This window comes from Notolabrus celidotus, chromosome 17 (assembly GCF_009762535.1).
Source record: "Notolabrus celidotus isolate fNotCel1 chromosome 17, fNotCel1.pri, whole genome shotgun sequence".
Classification (NCBI taxonomy): domain Eukaryota; kingdom Metazoa; phylum Chordata; class Actinopteri; order Labriformes; family Labridae; genus Notolabrus; species Notolabrus celidotus.
Genome location: NC_048288.1, coordinates 31472976 through 31491030, shown reverse-complemented (window position 1 = coordinate 31491030; position 18055 = coordinate 31472976). Strand labels below are relative to the sequence as shown.

The window sequence follows — 18055 nt, the reverse complement described above, 5'->3', positions numbered from 1 at the left end:
TCTCTCTCTCTCTCTCTCTCTCTCTCTCTCTCTCTCTCCTCTCTCCCTCTCCTCTCTCTCTCTCTCTCTCCTCTCTCTCTTCTCTCTCTCTCTCTCTCTCTCCTCTCCTCTCTCTCTCTCTCTGTCTCTCTCTGTCTCTCTCCTCTCTCCCCTCTCTCTCTCTCTCTCTCTCTCTCTCTCTCTCTCTCTCTCTCTCTCTCTCTTCTCTCTCTCTCTCTCTCTCTCCTTCTCTCTCTCTCTCTCTCTCTCTCTCTCTCTCCCTCTCTCTCTCTCTCTCTCTCTCTCTCTCTCTCTCTCTCTCTCTCTCCCGTCTTCATAAATGTTTCTTCGTGTTGTGTGGCGTTTTTATTTTGACTGTAATGGCCCCGAAGAGAGAAAAAGAGATGAGTTGAGTCACTGAGGTTTAACTATGCAGCTCTGAGACATGAGAGAGATAGATAGAGAGAGAGAGAGAGAGAGAGAGAGGTGACATAAACATTAGCGTCCTGTACTTAAAGCTGTACCCGTCTGTTTTTGGCCACTAGGGGGCGGAAGCTGCAGGAAGCTGAGCAGAGACTGTAGAATAAATGGATGTAGCCTCGTGTTTTTCAGGTGAAGTGCTTTAAACCTGCATTCTCCCTGTTGGCCAGCAGGGGGCGACCACACTGGTCTGCTTGTATAGAAGTCTATGGGAGAAGGAGGCTACTTTGACTTGATGTATTCCCTCAGTAAACATTGTCCTCATGATGTTCATTTAGTGAACGATGGTCCCGTTTAGCGTCATGGATAACAGGAAGCAAGGGGAGGAGTTTGGCAAGGTTACTTTTGATTGACAGGTAGCGTTCATGGAGGCACATGAAACAAAGCCCGCCCTGTTGTGAGTGGAAAAAACCCAAATCTGTTGAGCGTCCTAGGACATCGAGAGAGAATAGGGGTCACAGTGACGCCTTGGTTCCACAGTGAGCGTGTGTGGCGTGTTCTGGGTGCTCCTCGCACTCCGGAGCTGATCTGTGCTGATCGAGTCACCGCGTGTACCAGAAGCGTCTCTCGGCTCCGACTCGCTAAAGAGTCTGTTGTTGATAGAGCTAGCTCCCAGGCTGACAGGAAGTTGTATCCTTTCAAAATAAAACTGCGTAGAAAAACTCCTAACCAAATATCAGATCATAAGAATCAGATATGTTGTTCACGGCCACAAACCAGTGATCTCCACTGAACACTGTTAACTTTGTAACTCAGACTAAAGGAAACATACATTAAAAACACTAAATGAAGGAGGTTCAGTATCTCGGGGTCTCGTTCGTGACCGGGGGTAAAATGCAGCGTGAGATCGACAGGCGGATTGGTGCAGCGTCAGCGGCTATGCAGGCGTGGTACCGGTCTGTCGTGGTGAAGAGGGAGCTGAGCCGGGAGGCAAAGCTTTCAATTTACTAGTCGGTCTACGTTCCAACCCTCACCTACGGTCATGAGCTGTGGGTCCTGATCGAAAGGATAAGATCTCAGATACAAGCGGCTGAAATGAGTTTCCTCTGAAGAGGGTCTGGGCTCAGAGAGAGGGTCAGGAGCTCGGAGTAGAGCCGCTGCTCCGTCGCGTCGGAAGGAGTCAGCTGAGGTGGTTCAGCATCTGATAAGGATGCCTCCCGGACGCCTCCCTTTAGAGGTGTTCCAGGCAAGTCCAACTGGGAGAAGGTCCCAGGGTAGACCCAGAACTTGTTTGATGGATTATATATCCCCCCTGGTCTGGGATCGCCTTCCCCAGGAGGGGCTGGAAACTGTTGCTGGGGAGAGGGACGTCTAGGTCGATCTGTTTGGACTGTTGCCTCCGAGACCCGACCCCGGATAAGCGGAAGAAAATGGATGGATGATTAGAAACACTTGAACCTGAGAGAAACTGTTTTCAGGCGGGACGCTCTTTCATGGTCGTAGCAGTGAGATCCAGAAGAGCGATAAATCAGCGTCACAAAGACAAACGTTTCTCTCTGTGTTGATTGTCGTGGTCACGTGATCTTGATTCTCCCGTGTGATCTCGGTCAGTACTTCACTACATCACGCTTCGGACACGCTTTCTGTGGAACCAAGACTTTAGAGTCTAGACTAAGCTTCTCCTTGGGGGGGGGGTCACAGGTAATCTGTTAGCTGTAAACTGATTCAGTCACGTTTAAAGCTCCACTCAGCAGCCTCCTGTGTAACCCACGCCCTGTAGATCTCAGTGGTGGGCCTGCTGGCTCAGTACATCTCTGTGGACCAGATCACCGCCATGCGGGTGCTGAGGACGTTCAGGGCCCTCCGTCCTCTCCGGGCTGCGTCCCGCTTCGCTGGTATCAGGGTAAGAACAAGCTGAGCTCACCCGCCCACTACACCTGAGACCTCAGACGCTCACGAGGGGCTTCGCCGGCTTTAGAGGGTTTTAGAGACTCTGCGGTTTCTGGGTTTGATACGGTGTTCATGTATGTTGGCTCTGATCTCTAATGAAGTCTGCTACTTTCAAACCTGAGTGCTATATTTCTGTATACTTCTGGGTCTGAATAATTCTGAAATACTCAAAGTCCTGCAGCAGTGAAACAGGCTGCAGCGTCTGCAGTGTGCTAACATGTTAAAGAAACAGTTCGTCCACTGCTCTCTCGATCAGTCGGCTTGTTCGTGTTGTTGTTCTAAAACTTTGGTGTTTTTATTCAGACCCAGAAGATTAAAAAGATGTCCCAGGTTTGAAGTGAGCAGAGTTTCCTGATGAACTGCTTCTCTGTCTTCTTTCAGGACTCATGGAGAGACGATGTTTTTGTGTCTCTGGTGTTTTATGAGTAAGCCTCGTGTCTCCACGTAAAGTTCTGATTCCCTCCTCCCACAGTCTGAAGGAAGGACCTCGAAGGTGACGCTTCACTAACAGAGACGTGTTTTTTCCACAGGTCAGAGCTCAGGGAGTCAAAGATACCTCCTCTGAACACTCACCTCTTCACCTCTTCCTCCTCTTTTCCTGCAGGAGTCAGCTGATTAAACCCACAGCCCTGATTGGCCGGTTATTTCTCTTTTACTAGAATAGACGTTAACTGTCCTGCTTCTCTCTTTCTTGCTCTCTCCATCTGTTCTACCTCTTCTTCTCTCTTTGTCTATCCTTTCCATCCTCTCCCTCTCTCTCTCTCTCTCCCTATCTCTCTCTCTCTCTCTCCCCCTCTCTCTCTCTCTCTCTCTCTCTCACACTCTCTCTATCTCTCTCTCACTCTCTCTCTCGTCCAGGTCTCGTTGGTCAGTTTGGTCGCTAACACGTTGGGTTATTCAGACTTTGCAGCCATCAAGTCCCTGCGGACGCTGCGGGCACTGCGGCCCCTCAGAGCCCTCTCCAGATTTGAAGGCATGAGGGTAAGAGTCAGTATTAACACAAAAACAAACACACCTGGACACCTGATCCAGAATCAGCCAGACTGCTCAAGGACCAGAGGGGGACTCAAACGTTCTCCTCAGACTCCTTTCAAACAGAGCAGGTCTAGATCGTAGTCCCATCTTCCAGACAGGACTCAGTCTGATCTCATCTTAATCCACCATGAGCAGAGCACTTTGCAGCATTTAGCAAGTTACAGTGGCAAGGACAAACTTCCTTTAACAGGCAGAAACCTCCAGCAGGACCAGACTCATGTTAGACACACATCTGCTGAGACCGGGTTGGAGAGAGGGATAGAGGGAGATGAAGAGAGAGAGAGATGATAGTGGGGAGACGGATAGTAGTAGTTGTAGCAGCTGGAGTCTGGACCACGTCCACAGCAGCAGAGATCCAGAGGAACCTACGAGACAAGGGAGCTCAGGGACTCCAGAAAGGTCTAAGAAAAGAGAGAAGAGAGGGAGACCAGAAGAAAGAAAAAGAGAAGAAGAAATGGGGAAGGAAAGGATAGAAGGAAAGGACGGGATAAGAAAAGGAGACATAAAGGATGAAGAAACATGGAGAGAGAGAAAGAAAGGATGAATAACAGACCCCAAAAAAGGAATCTCCAGCAGAGATCCAGAGGAACCTACGAGACAAGGGAGCTCAGGGACTCCAGAAAGGTCTATGGTTAGTAACTTTAATGGGACAGGAAGAGTTTAAGTAAGAGACAGGCAGAGAGAGGAGAGAGAGGGAAAGACAGGATCCCAGTGTGTCAGTCTAAGCCTATAGCAGCAGAACTAAGACCTGGTCCAAGCCTGATCCAGCTCTAACTATAAGCTTTATCAAAAAGGAAAGTTTGAAGCCTACTCTTAAAAGTAGAGAGGGTGTCTGCCTCCCGGACCCTGACTGGTAGATGATTCCAAAGGAGAGGGGCCTGATAACTGAAGGTTCTACCTCCCATACTACTTTTAGAGACTGTAGGTACGATGAGCAGGCCTGCATGTTGGGAGAGTAGAGTTCTAGAGGGGTGATAGGGTAACAATAGGTTTTATGGGGAGTCAGTGTAGAGAAGCTCTCTTCCTAGTTCTAGTCAGTACTCGAGCTGCAGCGTCTTGGACCAGCTGAAGAGTCTTTAGAGACTTGTTGGGTCAGCCTGATGAAAGAGAATCACAGTAATCTAACCTCCAGGTTCGTTGTGTTTCTGCTCCGTCTCAGTTCCTTTAATGGTCTCTGTTTTGGTGTCCAGGTGTGTTTTGATAAAACCCTCCACCTCTTTTTTTTTTTACAGTGCTTCTCCTGTAAGGTCCCACCTGTTCTATCTCCCCGCCCCCTTTTTGTGTTTCCTGCTTTTTGATTGGTTCATCTCATCTCTGTGTCAGTGTTCCCGTGTGATGTATTCTTCCTCTGAGGTTTTCTCTTTCAGAAAACAAACAGCGGCATGTTTCAACGTTAAGCTGTGAAACTGTTTCCTTCTAAACCTGAAGCTCTGTGAACTCTGAGGGAACGTTTCCCTCCTCTCTGTCTCCAGCTCATGTTGTCAGTATTGAGCCCCTTTCACACCAAAACTCCTGAACATTCAGAGACCGTTAAAGACGTTCAGGAACACACCTTTCAAACACGCATCTCCTCAGGTTCAGGCAAAAACATAACACTGAGACGTCATCTTCCCCTGACTTCTTATTTGGATTTTGGCAGGAGAAAAGTTTGAATATGTGGAAATGTTCAGGAGCTTGGTGCAGGTGTGAAAGGGTCTACAGTCCTTAAAGTATCCTCAGAGTCAGCGTCCTGCAGAGACCTCAGTCTGCACAAAGACACAATCATGAGACTGAAAGTATTCTGAACCTCATCCGGGACATTCAGTGGCCTCAGGTTCACCTCTGACCCCTGGCCTGTAGCTGCATGTCAGTCCCCGTCTCTCTGAAGTCCTCGTACTTAGAGCCCCATAACGGTGGCCCGGAAGTGCAATGCAGATTTCCAAATGATGAAACGCTTTTACAACGTTGGAGACAAATTTACATTTTGGAAAACATTTTATAAAACAAAAGGACTTTAAACACTTTCACCGAGAACAAAACAAATTTACAAAATCCGAAACACTTTTAAAGAGACGGAACGTTTTTACCAGAAACACATTTAGATTCTACCGGAGGAGGAACAAACCAAATACAGGAAGTCATCTGGAAGTGATCGGTTTGTTTTGACGGAGAGAAACGGACTGTCCTACCAATCACAAGTCAGTCTGATGCTTCCTTTCAAAATAAAAGCCAAACAAAAGTTGAAAAACAGCGATAATTCTGGATATTTTCAATCAGAGATTATAAACAAGGCTGTGGGTAGCGCTGTTGCCTCACAGCGAGAAGGTTCCTGGTTCGAGTCCCCGGTCAAGTAGGTGCCTTTCTGTGTGTAGTTTGCATGTTCTCCTTGTGCATGCGTGGGTTCTCTCCGGGTACACCGGCTTCCTCCGACAGTCCAGAAACATGCTCACCAGGTTAATGGATCACTCTAAATTGCCCGTAGGTGTGAGTGTGTGTGTGAATGGTTGTCTGTCTCTCTGTGTTAGCCCTGTGATAGGTTGGCGACCTGTCCAGGGTGTACCCTGCCTTCCGCCCAAAGCCAGCTGGGATAGGCTCCAGCCCCCCGTGACCCCTAACGGGATAAGTGGTCAAGATAATGGATGGATGGATGGATGGATGGATGGATGGATGGATGGATGGATGGATGGATGGATGGATGGATGGATGGATGGATGGATGGATGGATGGATGGATGGATTATGAACAAATCCCAGTTTCCACTGATTCATTTTAGTCCAGACTAATAGTGAACAACCTCATAATGTAATCCAGCCAATCACAGCTTGATCTGATGGGTAAATTTAAAACATCAGCCATTTGAAATTAGTCTTATCTATAATGATTTGTTCATCATCTCTGATTGAAAATATCCAGAATTATTGCTATTTTTTCAAATTTCATTTGGCTTTTATTTTGAAAGGAACATCAGACTGACCTGTGATTGGTAGGACAGTCCGTTTCTCTCCGTCTAAACAAACCGCTCACTCGATCACTTCCTGTATTTGGTTCGTTCCTCTTCAGGTAGAATCTGTCGTTTGTAAATGTGTTTCTGGTAAAAAATGTTCCGTCTCTTTAAAAGTGATTCTGATTTTGTGAAGTTGTTTTGTTCTTGGTAAAAGTGTTTAAAGTCATTTTGTTTAATAAAATATTAGAATGTTTTCCAAACTGTAAATCTGTCTCCAACTTTGTAGAAGCGTTTCATCCTTTGTAAAGATGCATTGAACTTCCGGGCCACCGTACTCAATGACTGCAAGAGAAGAAACTGCAGACACGCTGACGTGCACAAAGCTTTTCTGTCTTATTGGAAAAACTAAACCTGTTAATAAAAATGAGCGTGTGAGTTTCAAACACTCCATCCTCACGTGATGATATGAAGAACTGATGTGACCTGCAGTTTGATTCCCAGACTTTAAACCCCATGTGGTGGATTTACTGAGGGTATCTTTGTGGATGCTTCAGTCTTGAGTTTCCTCCCAGCAAAGAGAAAGAGACGCTGGAGTTTCAGTTTCAGACGGTGTGTGAAACGCACAGACTGAGGTCTGCAGGACGCTGACTCTGGGTCACCTCAGGTCCAGGACCTGCGTTGCATGCTGGGTAGAAAAACTTTGCGCTTTCACTCTCCCGTGATCCTCTCCTCTTCTTTGTCCGGCTAATAAGATTAGCGCTCATGTCAATTTACAAATGCTGCATGCTCAGCACCACGCTGCTCACTCAGCAGGGGATTCTGGGTAGAAAAAGTGCATTGTGGGTATAACGAGGAAGGCTGCAGAGGAGGGTTGGAGTTCTTTTTAATGTTCTACTGACATCAGCTGACTCAGCGCTCGCTCTCTGTGAGGGAGGAAGACGTTTGAACAGAAATCCAGGATTCAGTGTGAGGGAGGACAGGAATGTGTCTCCGCTCTCCTCCTGCTGTTTCTAATTCAACACACAGTTTCCACTCCGCGTCTTCATTCAGCTCATCAGGAGAGATATCCAAGTGATGCAGCAGATTCAAACTTTAGGGTTGAATCAGTTTTTAACAGGAGTTTTAACACCTCTCATGTTTGTTTGAAATGTATTTCACTTTGTTTCATTGCTTGTGTCGGTGCCTGATTTAGTTCAAATCAAAACATTCAGTATTAAAGATTCTCTCATTTATAATTCAAGATGGAAGAAAAATCACCTGACCCTTCGCTGCTCCTCAGGATTCTACTTCCTGTCTAGTCAATCATCAGTTATTGAGTTTGACTCGGAGAAGGAGACGCCGAATCTTTCATAGTGAGAGCCAAATTCCCTCCAAACGAGAGGCGGGGCTTCTCAGCTTTGATACGTGCATAAGATAGCCTATCAACGTTTATGTGTCTGATCTTAAAGGTGACATATCATGCAGAATGGACTTTTTAATGGTTCTCTCCCTGAAATCTGTGTCCCTGTCTACAAACCCCCTGAAAAGTCAAAGACTCCATTCTGCCCCTGTTCTGATTTCTCCACCTTTCTGTAAATGTGTGCTGAAACCAGCCGTTTCAGTTTTCAGTGTTTTTCATACGTCACAACGCCATCCGGTCTGTAACAGGAAGTCAGAGCTCGGAGCTTGTTCAGCCCATAGACTGTATAAAATACAACTCAACCCCTCCTCCGTTTTTCATTCCCTGCACACATGTGTGCTAACAAGGAGCTTAGGAGGGAGGCATGCTAGTTGTAGGCTGTCTTAATAAACACAAAGGTCGCTTTGACTCCCCACGTCTGCAGATTTGAAGATCTAGTGGATGATTTTTAGTTTTCATGGATAAGTGCTAGCGCTAGTTAGCATAGCCACATAGCTACATGTTGGTAGCTGTGTACCAAGACACACGTCGACATACTGACAAATAAAACAACAAGAAACACTAAATCTGTGACCAATGGTTCAGAAAGGTCCTGCTGCAGGCGCCTCTCCGTCAGGATCAGATTCTGGATCAGATTCAGAGGGTTGAAGTAACGCGGGTCTGTGAGCAGCCGTGTATATTCAGCCAACATGTAAACATTAGATCAACGTGCTGGAGAGCTGAGGCCACACCCACTTCCTGAGGGGGCGTGGTCAGAGAGAAAACAGCCTGTTCTGAGGAGGACTGAAGAAGAGGGGTTTTCAGGCAGACCAGAATCTGATTTCAAAGTGTTTTTATGAGCATAAACTTTAAAGACATGTTTTGGGGACCTCTTAGACCAATATATGTTGATGAAAAAAGCGTGATATGTCACCTTTAATATGTGAAGCCAATGCGGAAGTTTTAAAAACTGCAGTTCCTCAAGCGTCCACTAGAGGCTGGCTGCAGAAACACAGGAAACCACATACACACCCATTCAAAGAAGACGATGTTTCCAGCAGAAATAAACATGTTTACAGCCTGGTTCAAAAAACAGTTTAGGTCTGAAGCCTCACTCAACATGGTGACACAGAAATCCTACAGAAGATAAAACTATGACAGTTAACACATGTTTAATAACACCAGCTGTTATGTCCTAAAAACACACTTCTTGTAGTTTAAAATTCACATGAACTGATGTCAAGCTTTTTGGTGAGATTACTCAAAGCAGCGACCATGTGGTGTTGAAATATGAAGTCCCAAAAACTCTGGGAGTGTCCACTAGAGGCTGACTCCAAAAGTGAGTCAGTCCTCATAGAGCCGCATGTTAAAACGTTAACATTTTTACAGCCTGGTACTAAAACAGTTTTTGTCTTATTTTCTAATATTAAAGACTCTACAGTTTTGCATAATCAAGCATGACTCAGTGATGACTGAGTTGACGGGCAGGTAGATTTGTGGTGCCTGTGTTTTAGCAAACTGAGGCTAATTTAAGCACAAAAACACTGCAGTTCCTTCAGTGGCCACTTGAAGTCAGTTAATCACCATACAGCCTTTTTATTATTATATATGCAGCAGAGTTATATAGATCATTCAGTCCCATACAGTTAGAATAAAGAAACAAGCCACTTTTTTTTGTACCAGGCGTTAAACATGTTTGTTTCTGCTGGGTTCACATGGGGCTCTATGGGGACTTACTCACTTTTGGGGCCAGCCTCTAGTGGACACTTGGGGAACTGCATTTTTCCGCCCTGAGTTTGTCACTTAGCTGACTCTGAGGTAGGACCCATACACTCTTACGTTGGTGTTTATTCTCTCTGATTGTTTAACAGACTCAATCTTTATGTTCAGAGCTCTAAGGTGATATATAAGTGTGTAATATCTTTGTACGTGTGTGACGGTGTGTGACGGTGTGTGACGGTGTGTGACGGTGTGTGTCTGTGTCGGCGCAGGTTGTGGTGAACGCTCTGATCGGGGCGATTCCCTCCATCATGAACGTGCTCCTGGTCTGCCTCATCTTCTGGCTCATCTTCAGCATCATGGGCGTCAACTTGTTCGCCGGGAAGTTCGGCCGCTGCGTCAACCGCACCGGTTACATCTACGAGGCCGCCTTCATCAACAACAAGTCGGACTGCGAGGCGCTCAACGACACCTCGCAGTACTACTGGACCAAAGTCAAGGTCAACTTCGACAACGTGGGGGCCGGATACCTCGCTCTGCTGCAAGTGGTGAGAGACTCGCTCTGAGGTTGTGTTGGCACATTCACACCTCTCTGTACTCTGGTTTACTGATCACATCGGTAAATAAGACGCAGCTTTTTAGATCAGGTATCAAAAGCTCATCTCAAACACCAAACATTACGGTATCAGCTGGGCCCTGGAGTTGATACGTGCCGTATGTCACGAGCTATTAAAGCCGTGCAGCTAATTTCTGGGTCCAGCTTCAGATCAGAGAGAGACCGCGGAGGATTTGATCACCTGACACATCAGAGAATCCCACACTAGTCGAGAAACTTCTGCTGCACTTTTTGTGAGCATCATTAAAACAGCTTCAGTAATGTCTGTGTGTCAGGCGGTAATCAGAGAGGAGTGTTTACTGCAGAGTGAATCACCATTCATTAGGAGCCTTTTAAGAGGCTTTTAGTCACTTAAAATCACCTCTGAGCGTGGGCTGAGGCTTCTCCTGCCACAGGTCTGGAACACAAAGAAATATTATCACCTCACATACTGTTCTCTTAATCCGTTCAACAAAACTCCCTCCTGGTTTCCCCTCAGACATGACTACTGCTGGTCTGTGTCTCAGATCCCAGCTCCCATGAAGGTAACACTGAAACACAATGTGTGTTCTTTAAATCTCTTCAACTTAAATCAGTCTTTGTTTCTTTTCTTAAACCGCTTCTCCCCCACATTTATGGAATCCAGTACTCTAAAATCTCCCCTCTCTACATGAATTTATGACTCAGCTTTCTTATGAGTGGTCTTATGTTGGGGTTCAGTAGCTCCTCAGGCTGCTCTCACATCTATCCCCACTCTCAAGACCAGCGAGGGGCAACACTAACGTTTTTACCACAGTGTCAACAGGCAGAGGGGGGAAGAGACGGACTACTTTCTGTGGAGTGATTTGATATATGACGTGTGTGTGATCAGGTTGTTCCCGTTGTTGCTTTTGCATTCTAGAATTGATCTCTGTTGTTCTTTGGCTTTGATCAGTTAGATCCATTCCATTCTACTCTGCTTTGATCTGTTAAGTTCCATTCCATTCTGCTTTGATCTCTCCCATCCATTCCATTCTGCTTTGATCTGTTCAGTTCCATTCTATTCTGCTTTGATCTCTCCCATTCTATTCTGCTTTGATCTGATCTGTTCAGTTCCATTCCATTCTGTTTTGATCTCTCCCATTCTATTCTACCCTGCTTTGATCTCTCCCATTCCATTCTGCTGTGATCTCTCCCATTCTATTCTGCTTTGATCTCTCCCATTCCATTCTATTCTGCTTTGATCTCTCCCATTCCATTCTGCTGTGATCTCTTCCACTCTATTCCATTCTGCTTTGATCTCTCCCATTCCATTCTATTCTGCTTTGATCTCTCCCATTCCATTCTGCTGTGATCTCTTCCACTCTATTCCATTCTGCTTTGATCTCTCCCATTCCATTCCATTCTGCTTTGATCTCTTCCACTCCATTCCATTCTGCTTTGATCTCTTCCACTCCATTCCATTCTGCTTTGATCTCTCCCATTCTATTCTGCTTTTAACTGATCTGTTCAGTTCCATTCCATTCTGTTTTGATCTCTCCCATTCTATTCTACCCTGCTTTGATCTCTCCCATTCCATTCTGCTGTGATCTCTCCCATTCTATTCTGCTTTGATCTCTCCCATTCCATTCTATTCTGCTTTGATCTCTCCCATTCCATTCTGCTGTGATCTCTTCCACTCTATTCCATTCTGCTTTGATCTCTCCCATTCCATTCTATTCTGCTTTGATCTCTCCCATTCCATTCTGCTGTGATCTCTTCCACTCTATTCCATTCTGCTTTGATCTCTCCCATTCCATTCCATTCTGCTTTGATCTCTTCCACTCCATTCCATTCTGCTTTGATCTCTCCCATTCCATTCCATTCTGCTTTGATCTCTCCCATTCCATTCCATTCTGCTTTGATCTCTTCCATTCCATTCCATTCTGCTTTGATCTCTCCCATTCCATTCTGCTTTGATCTCTTCCACTCCATTCCATTCTGCTTTGATCTCTCCCATTCCATTCCATTCTGCTTTGATCTCTTCCACTCCATTCTATTCTGCTTTGATCTCTTCTGTTCCGTTCCATTCCATTCGAAGGTATTTACCACAGTGTCAACAGGCAGAGGGGGAATGTGCCACAGATTGATTTGTTATGATATGTGATCAGGTTGTCCTTAGCGTTGGTTTTGCTCCTGAGACGTGATCACCACTGTTATTGGGTTCTGACCAATCACAATCAATCATTTAACGAGGCCGGGTAACAAGGAAGGGATGAGGCATGATGAACGAGTAGTTCCTGTTCTTTTAGGGTTCCCTGCGAAGGACTACGTTTGGTGATCTCCAGGAGCCATATCAGAACTTTTCATCCCTACGAATGAAAAAAGATATTTGGCTGAAAATGTTTTTTTAAAAAGTGGAATTACCCTTTAAGTAAACGATGTGAGGAGCTGTTTGATCACCAGCAGCGCTCTGAGTGAATCTGTCAGCAGAGACAAAGAGCATCAGGAGAAGACGCTGAGGCGGGGAGTGAAAAGTCGTCTCCTTCCTCCACGACGACTTCAAACAAATTAAAACCGGGTCTCCTCCACGAGTCGTAGGAGGATTGAGATCCGCTCCCCTCCGTCTCTTCTTTCGTTCCGTCCATTTGCTGTCTTGAGCCTTCATTTCCCTCCCACACCTGCTCTCCATCTCCCTACCTTCTGACTCTCCACTCCTGCTCTCAGCCTCCTTCACTCTCTTTGTCTCCATGTGTCCTGTTAGCTTTTGTTCCTCTCCACTGCTCCATCCCTTTCTCTTTTCTCTCTCTCTGCATCCCTCCCTCGTTCCCTGAAATACTTCCTATTCTGAAATCAAACTCATGAACAGGTAAGAATATGATTCATGTGAGGAATCTCTGGAGTGACAGACCGATGAGAATCTGCTGATCTTATAACTATTTTAATTCTTGAGGTTTGACTGTTGAGTTTTTCTCAAACATTAACATTCTGAGTGTTAGAAAGTCTTTCAAACATCATCTCAAAGAGTAAACCGTCATCTGTGAGGATGAAATGAACAGAAAGAACGATGAATGAGTCAAAATGAGATCATGAGGACGCTTCGTTTGGAGCGTTATCTACACACCTTTTATTTTGTGTGGACTTTCTTTTCTCCCCTCGGGTCGAGTCGACCTTTTTCACCATTTTTTTACGCCTCTGTTTGTCCCATTATCATAAATGATCCCTCCACTCCTCCATTCCTTTTCTTTCTATCTTTCATCCCTTCATTCTGAACATGACAAAATCAAACTGCGTTATCTGCTGGATGTGTTCGCCTGACTTTAAGTAAAACTTTGACGTGTCGTCGGTCATGAGATGACATGAGAGGGTGAAATCAGGAAATCAAAGACTGAAAATGACAAAACTATCACTCCGTTTCTTAATTTCCATCCCTCTCTCCTGCTTTTCCCACATTTTCTTCCTCTTTCTCATCTAACCACCGTCCTCCATTTCATTTCTCTCCCTCTCTTCCCTCCATCCCTCCTTGTCTCCATCCTTCGTTATTAAACGCAACTTGAGAAAAGCAAATTACAGCCACTGCATCGCCACCTTTCCTCCGATGAGTCTTTCCATCTCTCCATCACTTTACTTTCCTTCCTCCGAGCATTCGTTTCCCGCCTTTCTCTCTTTTCTTTCTCGCTCTCTGCCGCCCACCACGGGAGTCCTGAGAGCCTCCAATCAATCAGCGTCTGAGAGGCTTTTATTTTTAGAGCGACTCCAGCCAAGTGGGAGGGAAATGGAGAGATGGAAGGAGAGAGAGAGAAAGTAGAGTAAGAAAATAAAGGTTTCAGAAACAAATGGAAAGACAGAAACAGCAAGAAGAGAGATGGAGGGATGACGAAGGATTGTAACAAAGGAGGGAAAGAGAGGATGGACAGGTGTGGGACAGCTGTATCGCCCTCTGCTGGCAGGCTGCGGTCACGCAGCGCGCCGCCTTCATGTTAACAGACGGGCTCTAACTTCAACATCATACATGTTAGAAGAGTCAGTGTATCATCGAACCAACCCGAGGGATTCTGCTGCAGGATGGAGGAAATATGAGAAAGAAAGGAGAGGAAGAAGAGCGAGGGATGAATGTGAGGAATAAAGGAGGGAAGAGTGTAATGGGAGAAAAATCACAGAGAAGTTTTTAAAAGCTACTTCAGCCTCTGCAGCTGAGAACATAATGGCTGTCAGAGTGCGTTTCTGTGGCGGCGAGTCGCTCAGCATCTCTCTGTGTTTGACTCGTCGGCATGGCAATGGTTGGCGGGGCAACCCTCCCATTAGCAATCTGGAAATAGCTGCACACTGCAAAAAAGAGAAATAACAGACGGAGAGAGCTCTGTGTCGGGAGCAGTGGACGGTGGAATAATTCAAGATGAAAACTTCTCAAGAAGAAGAAAACTGAAAATGAATAAACGGCAAAAATTATTAAAATAAAATGTAGACAAAAATATGTTAAATTCTTCTTTTACCTTTCCTCCAAAACTTCACAAATTTAATTATAATAACAATAATTATATCTTTTTTTATGCATGACCTCAGTAAACCTGAGCATTTACTTTGACTCATACAGCACATCTTACAGCTCTGCATCATCTTCATCATTTACAGCATCATCTTCATCATTTACAGCATCATCTTCATCATCATTAGTATCATCTTCATCATTTACAGCATCATCTTCATCACATTCAACACAACCTTTGTCATCTTCATAATCATTCACAGCATTGTCTTCATCATCTCTATCATCCTTTACACATCATCTTCATCACATTCAACACAACCTTTGTCCTCTTCATCATTTACAGCATCCTCTTCATCATTTACAGCATCCTCTTCATCATCATTAGTATCATCTTCATCATTTACAGCATCATCTTCATCATTTACAGCATCCTCTTCATCATTTACAGCATCATCTTCATCACATTCAACACAACCTTTGTCATCTTCATAATCATTCACAGCATTGTCTTCATCATCTCTATCATCCTTTACACATCATCTTCATCTTTTACAGCATCATCTTCATAATCATTAGTATCCTCTTCATCATCATTAGTATCCTCTTCATCATCATTAGTATCATCTTCATCATCATTAGTATCCTCTTCATCATTCACAGCATTGTCTTCATCCTTTACAGCATCATCTTCATAATCATTAGCATCATCTTCATAATCATTAGTATCCTCTTCATCATTCACAGCATTGTCTTCATCCTTTACAGCATCATCTTCATAATCATTAGCATCATCTTCATAATCATTAGTATCCTCTTCATCATCATTAGTATCCTCTTCATCATCATTAGTATCCTCTTCATCATCATTAGTATCATCTTCATCATTCACAGCATTGTCTTCATCCTTTACAGCATCATCTTCATCATTTACAGCATCCTCTTCATCATCATTAGTATCATCTTCATCATTTACAGCATCATCTTCATTATTTACAGCATCCTCTTCATCATCATTAGTATCATCTTCATCATTCACAGCATCCTCTTCATCATCATTAGTATCATCTTCATCATTTACAGCATCATCTTCATTATCATTAGTATCATCTTCATCATTTACAGCATCCTCTTCATCATCATTAGTATCATCTTCATCATTTACAGCATCCTCTTCATCATTTACAGCATCCTCTTCATCATTAGTATCATCTTCATCATTTACAGCATCATCTTCATCATTTACAGCATCCACAGCATCATTTACAGCATCCTCTTCATCATCATTAGTATCATCTTTATCATTTACAGCATCCTCTTCATCATTTACAGCATCCACAGCATCATTTACAGCATCCTCTTCATCATCATTAGTATCATCTTTATCATTTACAGCATCATCTTCATCATTTACAGCATCCACAGCATCATTTACAGCATCCTCTTCATCATCATTAGTATCATCTTCATCATTTCTGGCCTCATCTCAGTTGTGTACGCCTTCATCTTTGTCCTCTTCAGTCCTTTCATCTCATCTTCATCATAATCTTTATGATCAGTGTTTATCACTTTCAACATTATCATTGTTACTTCAGCGTCATCCTGATTATAAAAAGTCTAATCATTATCATCCTTAGATGATAATTATCATCATTATTTTTAACATTTTTTACATTCAAAGCATCATCTTTGTATTTTAAGCATTATCAACACTGTCATGAGCTTAATCTTTATCGTTAACATCATCCTTATCATCGACAGCATCATTCATTGATCTTCATCATCTCAAGATTATTTTCTTTTTTAGCTTTTTTTTTTTTTACATCTTCAGCGTGATCATAACTTTTCTGCAGCTCTCATTTTTCTAGTTTATATCTCGCTTTTTACACATTACAAACCAAAGATCAATGTAAACAATTTAAGTAAGACATGTTTTTGTATAAGAAACACAAAAAGTTAATGAATGAAAAAACCAGCCAATAATAAAATGTGATGATAATTTAAAATAAGAGATTAATAAATACTAAAGCAGGAAAATAAAGAATAGTGAAACTATAATAAGATGAATAAGTTAATATCAAAAAATGTATAATTGGAAAACGTTAAAGAGCAATAAGTATAAAAATACAAATATATATCCATACATATATACACATACATACATACACACACATGAAAATAATAATTATACAAAAATTCATGAATAAATAAACTAACAAATAATAATGATAGGAATTAAAATACCAAGAACAAATTAAGAAGTAAAATAAATAACACCACATATTTATCACACTTTTTCATTACAGAATGAGTCAGTGCTTCCCAGATTGCTAAATGTGTAAATAATTTAAAAATAATACAAATACTGAATACAAAAAATTAAACAAAATTCACTATCTCACAAAATACAATAGAGAGGAAGGTGTGCCCAATTTGCAAAGTAGCAAAAATGTTTTAAAACCTGCAAATGAATATTTTTGGTGACCTATTAATCCCTTTAACTGTCCTGCAGAGTATTTAACCTGTTTTGCAGAATAACTTGACCTCCACCCTGCAGCCATGAAAACAAGCTTTAATGACTTCAAACTTTTTCGTTTACAGTTCATAAAATAAAAAGTCCAAACTGTGATTTTTGTTTCACAGCAACAACAAAAACCAAACTGTAAAATATGAATATGTAAAGTGTAATCTTCAGGTCTTCTGTGTGGCACTAAATGTATAGATCCAAACAGGTGTCCTCATCCTGTCGGCTTAACCAGCAACATCTCAGTGAAAGCTGCAGGTGAACTCGGAGCTCCTGTTTCCTGTTTTTCTTTTTGTGTGTCAAGTGTGTTCTGAGTTTCTCTGCATCCCTGTAACCGCGATGACGACCTGCACATTTCCTGCACTCCAGTGAATAGCTGAACAAAAGGGATCTCAGTGCAGCCTTCTCGTTTTAGCAGAAAATTAGAAGACACGCAGAGAGGGAGAGAGTCAGAGCACCATGGAAACACCGACACTGTTTTTCTCAATGAATGATCGACAAGTCCTTTTATGGACTTCCCTTCTCCAGTGGGCGGGGACATGAGATTGAGATTATAAGAGAAAAGGGTGGAAGGAGAGCAGATGTGAAGAAACAGGATTCTTTGGTCTGTGTGGGCGACCGGCGTCCATCACTCAGACCTGAAATCAGTATGTCGCCAGGGGTTACCTAACACCTGTTATTATTATGGTCTGTCAGATGTGAGCGAGAGGGGGCACGCTGTAAAAGATTACGAGCTCTAACTGAGAATTTGAACAAATGTAAAAACAACATTAACAAAGATGAGAGTCGTCACAGGAACAAGATCGAGCTGAATTTAGAGGGCCTCAACACAGTATCACTACAAAACCACATCAACACAGTATCACTACAAAACCACATCAACACAGTATCACTACAAAACCACATCAACACAGTATCACTACAAAACCACATCAACACAGTATCACTACAAAACCACATCAACACAGTATCACTACAAAACCACATCAACACAGTATCACTACAAAACCACATCAACACAGTATCACAACAAAACCACATCAACACAGTATCACTACAAAACCACATCAACACAGTATCACTACAAA

General features: G+C 43.3%; 1 protein-coding gene across 1 annotated transcript in view; it reads left to right on the top strand.

The window, feature by feature from the left end:
- Positions 1 to 18055, top strand: part of LOC117829359 (sodium channel protein type 2 subunit alpha-like) — a 90316-nt gene that overhangs the window by 63244 nt on the left and 9017 nt on the right. Inside the window, exons 15-18 of the mRNA XM_034706992.1 lie at positions 2011 to 2100; positions 2180 to 2302; positions 3199 to 3330; positions 9677 to 9952. Coding sequence (XP_034562883.1) covers positions 2011 to 2100; positions 2180 to 2302; positions 3199 to 3330; positions 9677 to 9952 — 621 coding nt within the window. The remainder of the gene's footprint in view (positions 1 to 2010; positions 2101 to 2179; positions 2303 to 3198; positions 3331 to 9676; positions 9953 to 18055) is intronic.